Source organism: Oncorhynchus kisutch, linkage group LG26, assembly GCF_002021735.2.
Source record: "Oncorhynchus kisutch isolate 150728-3 linkage group LG26, Okis_V2, whole genome shotgun sequence".
Lineage (NCBI taxonomy): Eukaryota > Metazoa > Chordata > Actinopteri > Salmoniformes > Salmonidae > Oncorhynchus > Oncorhynchus kisutch.
In genome coordinates this window covers 16,178,033-16,190,038 of record NC_034199.2, presented here as the reverse complement: position 1 = coordinate 16,190,038, position 12,006 = coordinate 16,178,033, and the positions used below count along the sequence as shown (strand labels likewise).

At 39.7% G+C, this 12,006-nt stretch overlaps 1 protein-coding gene across 1 annotated transcript in view; it reads right to left on the bottom strand.

Moving 5' to 3' along the window:
• Positions 1 to 75: 75 nt before the first annotated feature.
• LOC109871359 (uncharacterized) overlaps positions 76 to 12,006 on the bottom strand; it is a 35,268-nt gene continuing 23,337 nt past the window's right edge. The window contains exons 10-15 of the mRNA XM_031806030.1: positions 5,244 to 5,367; positions 4,220 to 4,395; positions 3,798 to 3,961; positions 2,830 to 2,989; positions 2,541 to 2,656; positions 76 to 527 (exon numbers count right to left, since the gene is read on the bottom strand). Of these exons, the coding sequence (XP_031661890.1) occupies positions 501 to 527; positions 2,541 to 2,656; positions 2,830 to 2,989; positions 3,798 to 3,961; positions 4,220 to 4,395; positions 5,244 to 5,367 (767 nt within the window). The 3' untranslated portion in view covers positions 76 to 500. The remainder of the gene's footprint in view (positions 528 to 2,540; positions 2,657 to 2,829; positions 2,990 to 3,797; positions 3,962 to 4,219; positions 4,396 to 5,243; positions 5,368 to 12,006) is intronic.

Below are 12,006 nucleotides of genomic sequence, written 5' to 3'. Positions count from 1 at the left end.
ACACATGACACGCCCTGGGCTTTTCCTAGCTTCGCTCTATTCAGTGTCAATAATAAAGAATCGCAATAAAACGTATTCAATTTCCTCCTTTTATTACAGGTCTATAAATGAAACCTCAACTGCTTGTTGAATATGACATAGTTCAATACATTTATAGAAAAATCTACATACATTTCTCATTTTGTTTTTGCTTATGCCTTTTTTTTACATGTTATAATCAATCACAAAGTAGCTTTATTCACAAGAAAATAATAATATAACTTTGTCATGACTCAGACATAAATATAAAACAATGGTTTGTTATAATCTTATCACTGGATAATTGTGGGTTAAATATTTATTTGATCTCGAGGACACCACCACCAGTCCATAGCCCAGAGTAAACTGCATCATCATCCCCTGTGTATGGCCTGGGAGGGACAACGTCATGGTGATGGGGGTCCAACCACTGGCAGGACTGATAGCAGGTTGAAGGGGTCAGGCTAGGGATCAGTGGGCATCTAACCACCACAGAGAGGAACAGAGGACTGTAGGCAGAGAGAGTAGAGTAGAGCCAAAAAGAGGCAATATCAAAACCATTATAATGATGGTGATTTAATTTCCTTTCCCCCTGAGTGAATAAATAACAATAATAATAATCTGTATTGATTTAAATTGGTGTCAGGCAAAGTTTCACTAGCAAAATTATCTATGTTCATATCCTGGTGTAAGCAGTTGTGGTGTTGATGTGGTGTTAATTTGTGTTACTATGAACAGACTGTTAAAAAATACTGTTGTTCAAGCAGGGTGTCAAATTAATCAGTGTTACATAGTGTTGATTTTTCATTGTAACATTTCAAGTGTTGATTCAGGTGTTAAATTAACTCTGTAAGTGTTACATTAACACTCATTTGTGTAAAATAACCCTAATGTTGGTGTTAATAACCAAAACCACATCCATCATTTTCATATTTCCCAGCATGCCCTATTGCATGTGTTGATTAATTAATCTTGTGCTTATATAAATAACATGCATTTTTCTAAGGTAATCCAATGCGTTATATGGATTTATTGCACCTGTTGATGAAATGCAAGTTCCAGTTTAGATTCTTGAGGTAGCCGCATATCTTAGTCTTCCCAACCCTGAATGCAGGTTGTGGGTGAATAAAAATTCAAAATGTTGGATATCCCCACTCTGGTTGGATTCCAATAGGAATTACATCACTTTGCCAGCCAGCATTATGTGACTTGCAGGCCTGGTTTTGCCTGTAAACCATGACTTTAAGGCAACTGTATTAGGAAAAACTAGGCTCTCAAAATGAGGCCTTACGAATTACAGTGCATTTGGAAAGTATTCAGACCCCTTGACTTGTTCCACATTTTGTTACGTTACAGCCTTATTAAAAAATGTATAGAATAAAACAAATCCTCAATCTACACACAATACCCCATAATGAAAAAGGGAAAACAGGTTTTTAGAAATGTTTGAAACTGTGTCAGAAATAAAAAAAAGTTTAGAAAATGATTTACATACAGTACCAGTCAAAAGTTTGGACACACCTACTCATTCCAGGATTTTTCTTTATTTTTACTATTTTCTACATGTAGAATAATAGTGAAGACATCAAAACTATTAAATAATACATGGAATCATGTAGTAACCAAAAAAGTGTTAAACAAATCAAAATATATTTTATATTCGAGATTCTTCAAAGGAGCCACCCTTTGCCTTGATGACAGCTTTGTGCACTCTTTTTGGTTACTACATGATTCCATATGTGTTATTTCATAGTTTTGATGTCTTCACTATTATTCTAAACGTCTACAAACCTGTTTTCCCTGTGTCATTATGGGCTATTGTGTGTAGATTGATGATAATTATATTTTAAATAATTTTTGGAATAAGGCTGTAACGTAACAAAATGTGGGAAAAGTCAAGGGGTCTGAATACTGTCTGAATGCACTGTATGCGTTGTATTGTGTTAAAGAATTGTATTTTAATTATAAGACATTTGCTTAGGATCTCACTAGGTGAAGATGGATGAAAATGGATGCAACAACAATGTCTCTGTCACTAACAAATACAGTCATGGGCCGTAACTCCACAATTCACTTGAAAAGCAAGGCACTCTGGGAAATATGCAAATAAGGCTTTAGACTGTGTGTTAAACAGTGTGTTAATTTAACACTGAAAAGTGTGGACCCATATAGACACCAAAACAGTTTTAAATTGTTGATTTAACACTTAACAAAATGCTCTAAAGGGAAAGGTGAACGCCATAACAGTATACATTTATCACTGACGTAGTGTAAACATTGAATTCTGAAGTGTTAAATACAAGATATTAGTCAACACTATAACAGTGTAACTTTAATACGAAGTTAGTTTACCACTGGTGTTGCAAAGTATCAGTGTTAAATGGCAGAATTTTGAAATGTATAAATTCAACACTTTCTGGTGGTTCTCATTTAAACACTTCAAAGGTGTGAAATTGAACACCTGCAGTGTTCAATTTAACAATCAAATTTCGCTGTGCAGTTGAATGAAGTGGCAATAGTACCAGTGTTTTGGGGAGAGGTTTGTGCATACAGAGCAGGCGACCACTATAGACCACTATTCCACAGAGGAGCACCACCAGGAGGCTAAAGGCACACAGTACACTCAGAACCACAGGCACTGGGGGACAGACAGACACCAAGGGTTACGGACTATAATTGCTAACAGATGTAAACACTGATGTAAAATAATGGCCGTGCCTGTTGTGTATGACTGATTTACCAGTGCTGTATTGCTTTGTTGTACTACACTGTGTGGTCTCTTAGCTGTGCTGTTAGGCCCTGGTACTGTACCTGTGTTGGCAGCAGTAGGGCTGGTGAAGGCACAGTGGGGCTCAGAGGGGACAGAGTGAGGGTTAAAGCTCGTAGATGGGGTGACAGTCACGCAATACTCCGCCCCTGGCTCCAGGTAGCCAATCACAGTTTTCTCAGTGGAGGTGACCCACATGCTGAACTACAAAAAGGCAGAGACATTGTCACAATGTTTATATAATGTTTATAGACCCGTTTACCATGCTGTAATGCTTTGGATAAGTAATCCACATTGATCGTTGACCACAACGGTCTAATTCATAGCCATGTGTGTAGCTATAATACCAATATCTCATTAAGAGATTAGTCCCTTGACTAATGATTTGTTAATTCATTGTTGTCTTGTATTAGATTCACTGTATCTGTACCGAATTGACAAATAACTGTGGGTTAGAGATAGGGAGATGAGATGACTGACAAAGAGATGAGGAGAAGAGACCCCTCCTCCTGAATCTGTGTAGGCATACTTTTTCTCAGAGCAAGAGGCAGTTTCCTCGAACACAAACCAGACTGTGTGCTCCTGAGAGGAAGGTGTGGGCAAAAACCACACGTATCTACATCTGTAGTCATGAAAGATAAACAACCCTTAGAGAGGAAAAATGTGCACGATTAAATTCTTATATTAAACAGATACTGATCTGCTTTCTCATCAATGCCCTGATGTTCTTCTCAGGTTCTATTCAAATATAACGTGTGTGGGTTTGACCACATTCTCACAACTTTATTTTCTTGGTATATGTCCTTTCACATATCTTTACACTGTAAAAAAAAACATCAACCTCAAAATGATGCTGATAGGTCAAACCCAACGTGACAGGGTATCAGAATGAGTGTAAGATCAAAGCTGTAAGGAGATGTCAGATGTCAGCTAAAGAGATATGTTAAGAAGTCCCCCCCCCCCAACTTACCCCATTGGGGGTCACATTTTGAACGACCAAGTCAAGTCCTACCTGAGATCCATCCCTGGTCCGGCGCACCTTGCAGGTGAACTGTCTGTAGTAGAGCTGTGTGGGGGACAGGGAGCGCTGCAGGCCCCTGGATGTGGGGGGAGTTACCTGCAGGAGCAGGCAGTTCCCACAGCCGGACACGGACACCACTGGAGGGCCCAGCAATGCTGCAACATCAGGGGTCAGAGGTTACAGTGAAGACTGAATGATTATATACAGGTACATCTAAACAGGTAAATTATGTAACGAGGACCACTAGAATGGACAATATTTTGTCCATTTCCTAATATTTAAAAAAAGAGTAGACTAACGTTTCACTCAAATACCATTCTCAACATGCATTTTGTCTAGTGAGCCGCGGTATTCCAAGGAAAAGAAAAGGAGACTGAAATGGAGGGGGAAAAGGTAGAGTAAAAGCATCTCACTGTCAGTCAAGGGGTAGAAGAGCATAGAGAGGGACCAGTTGGACCTCTGAGTAGTGGTGATGGCTTGAACACGGGCTTTGTAATGATAGAAGGGATCCTTGAACGTGTTAGTGAGGTCACATGACTGGCGGGTCTTCAACCTAGCACAACCCTTCACGAGCTGCCATGAGTTCTTCCTGGACGAGGGAGAGAGAGATGTAAAGAAATTAGAGAGTTTAATTTCACCAAATCTGAAATCATAATTTAAGGTTTCCAAGACCTCTCTGATGAGAAGAGGCTACCCTTCCTGTAGGGGGGAGGACGCAGAGAGCTGTGGGTTGGCAGCAGACCCCATTGCTGGGCGTCAGGTAGCCGAGCAGTTAAGAGCCTTAGGCCAGTAATCAAAAGGTTGCTGGTTTGAATCCTCAGAGCCAACTAGGTGAAAAATCTGTCAATGTGCCCTTGCGCAAGGCATTTAATCCTAGTCGCTCTGGATAAGAGTATCTGCTAAATGACTAAAATGTAACCAAAATGAGGGACAGTGTCTGACAAACAAACCGGCACACATTTATTTACTTACTGATTTCCATTTCTAATACAACTCCACCCACCCCCCCACCCTAGATTATTGCTGTTATTGATTGTCCTGTTTGTGAAAATCTTGACAATTTTTCATGATGTTGTTAATTGATATTATTAATGAATCATTCCATTTCCAAAGTACACCTTGCCAATATGTACATTGTTATGTCATGTATGAAAAAAAGCAAATGAAAATGAATTGAAATTGATTTGAGAGAGAAATAGAGAGAGAAATAGAAGGGAGAAGCTAAGGAAATGCAACACTGATGAAGATATCTACACGGCTCTACATTGCACAATTGCAGTGATTCAGTATTGGCCTTGACCAACTAACCAGACGAAACGAAAGCATTGGATCATCCTGGAAGACAATCCTGAAAAGAAAGTGCTTATTCAGCAGCTACGTATAGGGAGAAGTTAAATGAAATGAAAGCATGGGACTGAAGTGTAAGTGTGAGCTAACCTGAGGCTCTGAACTGTGAAATGTGTGTTGTCAGGAGTCCCTGGACCTGGCAGCCAGGTCAGAGTGTGCTCCAGGTTGAAGGAGACAATGGACACGTTGGTAGGGGCTGGGAGCATGGACACCACTGGAAGATACACACACACAGATAGGCAGACAGACAGAGTGAGACAGACAAAAAAAACATCCAAAATGATAGACAGACACAGAACAGGACAGCCAGAGAGAGAGACATTTTAGCAGAGCAAAATATTAGTAGCAGAGACAATGCAAACGAAAACACATCAAACATTTACAGAATTTTTTTTTTTCTCTCTCAAATAATTCTAACAATGAAGATAAGATACTGTAGATAAGGGAAGCGGTGTGTCAATATACAATACATTATACAGGCCTCTTTCAAGAGTTGCAACTTGCAAGAGGAACATCCAACATTAAAAACTGCAGTCCTCGCCAGAAAGTAAAATGCATGACCCAAACAATCAACGAAAATCAATTGAGGGGCTGGGTTAAATGCGGAAGCCAAATTTTGTTGAATGCATTCAGTTGTGCAACAGACAAGATATTGCCTTCCCTTCATTTCCCCCCAGAGACCCCCTTCAAAAAAACAGAGCCTACCCAGGGGTAGGTGCAGGAGCAGCAGGGTCCAAGGCCCCATCTTTCAGATTGGGTCAGGTCAGTCCAGTGGTAGCTGTGTAGGATGGCAGGCCTGGCCGTGTGTCTCGGGGTTAGAGTGCAATGAGCTGAGGCAAGGAGCTGCTGCTGTCATTATGTAAAGGTGTAAGTTTCATTTCCCCAGAAATCCCTCCCTGAGATGTTCCCCCTAACTCACTCACACACCTTATAATATCCATGTGCCATGTTCTGTCACTCCCACACTCACTGGAATGCTGCATGCTAAAATGGGACGTACAACACTGGATTGAACAGTATTTTCTCTTTCTTTGCTGTCCATTTCATGGTAATATTTGTGTTTGTGAATGTTTGAAGTCTATGCTGTATTCGTTGTGTGTTTCTGTATGAGGTAAGTTTGAAGGAAGCTATACAGTATACATATTTCTGTCATGAACATGAAGCTTGCTTATAACGTTATACTGAACAGAGTGCTGTCATCAGTTTATTAACTGTGTTTATAACATACAACTACAAAACAAATGTTAAGATGGTATATACAAATATGACATTTTATTAAGTAAGTACAAATAAAAAAGGATACAAAATGTCTCCAAAAGATTAATTACAAAATGTTTGTATAGTCATTTGACCGTTAACAGTTTGGCATTAACAAATATTACATCTCAAAACAACATTCTTTTTGCATTGATTACATACATATAAAATAATACACACTTCAAAATGACTATATTTTCCTGAATAGTTTGGGGTGGCAGGTAGGTAGCATAATGGTTAGAGCATTGGGCCAGTAATCAAAAGGTTGCTGGATTGACAAGGTAAAAATCTGTCGTTCTGCCCCTGAACAAGGCAGTTAACCTACTGTTCCCCAGTAGGCCGTCATTGTAAATAAGAATTTGGCAAAAAGCAAGTAAAGGCTACTATACATTTGTAACGGTCAAATGACTAATAATTCATATTTTGTATCCTTTTTCCCCCCATTGGCATAAACACTGAAAAGTATGTTGACCATAAACTTGTGAATAAGTACAGAATACTGTATTGTATATAGCTTGACCTACCATTCCCTTGACGTTTGCCCATGAGCATCCCATAAACACATACGGTACACACACTGATCCCCACTTTAAAAATGTTAGGCACCAAACAGAATTTCAGGAGTACCAGAAGGAGATATATATTTTTAAATATAGTTTAGCACATCTCATGACAACTTGGATGGTAAATGACTCTGGTTTGATAGCGAAGGATATTGCCACTCCTATTTGCCATCTCTTCAATCAGGCCTACAGGAAAGTGTGTGCCCTCAGGCCTGGAGGAAAGTAAAAGTAATTTTGCTACCTAAGAATAGCAAAGCACCTTTTACTGGCTCAAACAGCAGTCCAATCAGCCTGTTACCAGCCCTCAGTAAACTTTGGGAAAAAGTTGTGTTTGACCAGATACAATGCTATTTCACAATAAACAAATTAACAACAGATTTTCAACAAGCTTATTCAACATGTCCGGCACTTACACAAATGACTCATGATTGTCTGAGTGAAATTGATATCAAAATTGTAGGAGCTGTTTTGTTAGACTTCAGTGCAGCTTTTGCCATAATCTGCTGCTGAAAAAACATGTGTTATAGCTTTACATCCCCTGCTATATTGTGGATTAAGAGTTACCTGTCTAACAGAACACAGAGAGTGCTCTTTAATGGAAGCCTTTCCAAAATAATCCACATAGAGGCAGGCATTCCCCAGGTCAGCTGTCTAGGCACCTTACTTTCTTCAATCGTTACTAATGACCTGCCATTGGCTCTGAATAAAGCCTCTGTGTCTATGTATGCTGATGACTCGTCAACTACCATAGCAAGTGAAATCACTGCAACACTTCACAAAGAGCTGCAGTCAGTTTCAGAATGGGTGGCAAGAAATAACTAAAAGCACTGTATTTGGGACAAATCATTCATTAAACCCTAAATCTCATCTAAATCTTCTAACGAATCATGTGGAAATTGAGCAAGTTGAGGAGACTAAACTGCTTGGAGTAACCCTGGATTGTAAACTGCCATGGTCAAAACATATTCATGCAACAGTCACTAAGATGGGGAGAGGTCTGTCCATAAAAAAGCACTGCTCTACTTTCTTAACATCGCTATAAACAAGACAGGACCTAGTTTTGTTGCACATGGACCACTGTCCAGTTGTGTGGTCAGGTGCCACAAAGAGGGACTTATGAATGGCCCAGAACAGGGCAGCACGGCTGGTCCTTAAATGTACACGGAGAGCTAACATTAATAATACGCATGTCAATCTTCCTGGCTCAAAGTAAAGTAGAGATTGACTTCATCATCACTACCGAGCTGTCTGTTTAAACTACTAGCACAGCGTAGCCTAGTGGTTAGAGCATTGGACTAGTAACCAAAAGGTTGCAAGTTCAAATCCCCGAGCTGACAAGGTACAAAATCTGTTGTTCTGCCCCTGAACAGGCAGTTAACCCACTGTTCCTAGGCTGTCATTGAAAATAAGAATTTGTTCTTAACTGACTTGCCTAGTTAAATAAAGGTAAAATTTTAAAAAACACAGCTCAGACACCCATGCATACCCCACTAGCCATGCCAACAGTGGTCTCTTCAAAGTCCCCAAGTCCAGGACAGACTATGGGAGGTGTACAATACTACATAGAGCCATGACTTCTCTATTCCACACCAAATAACTCATGCAAGCAGTAAAATCAAATTTAGAAAACAGATTAAAAAATACACCTTAAACCAGGTGTACACTACACGACTGTCAAAATCCTAACATCGCTGAGCCTCTCACATTAAACAACCTTCTTTCCTGTAGTTATTTTTATGTTGCCAACATAGTGGTGCGCACACTAAATGATGTGGCACAGACGGGGGTCACACACTGCAAGATTCTTCACTTGGTCGTTATGATTCTCGATACCATGTGGTCTCACAAAAACAATGATGTGATTAGATTTAACGTACAGTAGCTATAATTAGCTGTGGCTCAAAGCAGCCTCAAATGTTTTCAGTAAGACATTCACGCTTGCCATACAGAGTTGAAATATCTTGCCAACATTTTGAATTGAATAACATTGCTTGTGAACTTCAGAGCTGTAGCAATGACACTTTTGCTTTGGTTAAAGACAAGTACAAAAGCATACTAGTAGTAGCTCCTGGTTGAGTCTACACATTCTGGGAGATGAAAAACAACGTCATCATCTCACTGGCTTCTTCTCTGGCGAACTCTCATTGGCTATTGCTGATCACTGTTCTCAAAACGTGTCGTTGCACATCTCACACTACAAGAGCATTGCAGATTTGTGCTGATAAAATCAAAAAATTTTGAAAATGTTCGGACGTCTGGGACTACTCAAACACAAGATCGGTAGCCCTCAGATTGCGTCTCTGACCCGCTCACATTAAACGAGAGTCAGTGATGGCCGTGCGCCCGAGTAGGCAGCGACATGGGGATTTTGTCTCCAATCTCAAAAACTTGACTAGGATAGCTAAACCGTGGCCAAAATTGTGTAGTGTACACATGACTTTATGGAACAGCAGGGACTGTGAAGAGACACACACACCGGCACAGACAAACACACACACACACACACACACACACACACACACACACACACACACACATACACACACACACATTGTGTGTAGATATGTGGTAGTAGGGTAGTGGCCTGAGGGCACACAATTAATGTGTTGTGAAATCTGTTGTGAAATGCAATGTAATGTTTTTAATTGTATAGAACTGCCTTAAGTTTTATAAACCTGTAGGACTTGCCTTGATATGGATCCACATGCCAAGGCAGCAAATAATGGGATCCATAATAAGTACAAATGAGTAGTGTAGCAGACCCATTTCCTTTACCAATCAAATTTCCCTAGACATACACTCAAGTTAGCAGGTTGTTATCTAGGTAAAATGACTGAAAAATGTTGTTTATCAAACAAATAATTAGCGACCTGGAATTTGTTTAAAATGGTCCACAACATGGTTTATGAAATTATATAAAATATGTGTGAAATTACGCAGGAATAAAAAAGGCAGCTCTGTTAATTTGGGTCATATTTTTTTAACCGTTTGATCTAAGACAAGATGTTTCCTTTGCAGTAAAGCTGCAAGCATGCCTGTAGCACAGCTGTGCTTTATTTGTCCTCCCTGGCACTCAGAGGCTGCGTGACAACAAACTTGCAGAGCCTACTCAGACTGGCCTGTGCTTTTGGTTATACCAGGGATGAAATTATACAATGTATTAACTTTACTTGCTCTGCTCTAATGTATCAAATGCAAAAATCTAAACACAGAAGACTCATCAGGGTCACTATCCCGCTCGCTATCATGACTGAATTATATTTCAAACTGATTGAGGAATAGATGCGCAGGAAACTGACTTTATAAAACAAGTGTAATTGGCAGGGCTGAAAAATGTGGTATTATCATATGAAACGGTACTACAGTTGTATAAAATGTTGGTATCATAAGTATTATGACATTTTGGTACTGTGAAATAACCGTGGTACCGGTATACGGTGCAACACTACATGAATGCATTTGTGCATTTTGCTAAAGCTGCCCAGAATCAAGTAAATAAATCATGAGGAATAGGGGTTTGAACTGTCTGTCCTATATGTAGGGAATATAAGAAAGCTCAGAAAATAATTTTGTTTTTTTGGACACATATTTTACCCGTTGTTTTTATTGGCACAAAACTTCCTCCATACTTCCATTAATTTGTCAGGGAGGGGGTACTGTCATGTATACTTCCTCTCTGGCCTCTAGGTCACCAGGCTGCTTGTTATGGCGCACTCCTGTCACCATCGCTACGTGCACCAGCGCGTCATCAGACACACGTGGAATCCATCACCTCCCTGATTACCTTCCCTATATATGTCACTCCCTTTGGTTCCTTCCCCAGGCGTTATTGTTTCTGTTTCAGTTTCCTGTCTCTGTGTTGTTCATGTTTCTTTTTTGTATTATGTTTCATTTATTTATTTATTAAATGATTCACTCCCTGAACTTGTTTCCCAAACTCCCAGCAGACACGTCACAACAAGCATGATGGTTGACTCAGCTTGTTGGTCATTAGCCAAGTGGCAATTCCCAGCCATTTCAAAGCACGTGAAGGCATCCAGTATGGTATTTATGACTTCACATCAGGAAAATTCCCACCTCCCACATGGTTACGAACACAGCTTTATATTTAATATATTGGGTAGAAAAATGTACAATTCTACTATTATCCGCACATGTACCCAAAAAGGTACTGACCACTACCATGTGAGTTCCTATGTGAAGGTACACTATGTGTATGTATCTTTGACCTTTTTGTGCACCAGGTAACAACACTTGTACAGTAACTGTACTCTTATTTTTTAGTGTTTGTGAATATACACTACCGTTCAAAAGTTTTGGGTCACTTACAAATGTCTGTTTTTGAAAGAAAAGCAAAAAATGTTGTCCATTAAAATAACATCAAATTCATCAGAAATACAGTGTAGACATTGTTAATGTTGTAAATGACTATTTTAGCTGGAAACGGCTGATTTTTTAAATGGAATATCTACATAGGCGTACAGAGGCCCATTATCAGCAACCCATCACTCCTGTTACAATGGCATGTTGTGTTAGCTAATCCAAGTTTATCATTTAAAAAAGTCTAATTGATCATTAGAAAACCCTTTTGCAATTATGTTAGCACAGCTGAAAACTGTTGTTCTGATTAAAGAAGCAATTACAACTGGCTTTCTTTAGACTAGTTGAGTATCTGGAGCATCAGCATTTGTGGCTTAGAATTATAGGCTCAAAATGGCCAGAATCAAAGACTTTCTTCTGAAACTCGTCAGTCGTGTCTTGTTCTGAGAAATTAAAGCTATTCCATGCGAGAAATTGCCAAGAAACTGAAGATCTGGTACAACGCTGTGTACTACTCCCTTCACAGAACAGCGCAAACTGTCTCTAACCAGAATAAAAAGAGGAGTGGGAGGCCCTGGTGCACAACTGAGCAAGAGGACAAGTACATTAGAGTTTCTAGTTTGAAATCAGACACCTCACAAGTCCTCAACTGGCAGCTTCATTAAATTGTACCCACAAAACACCAGTCTCAATGTCAGCAGTGAAGTGGCGAC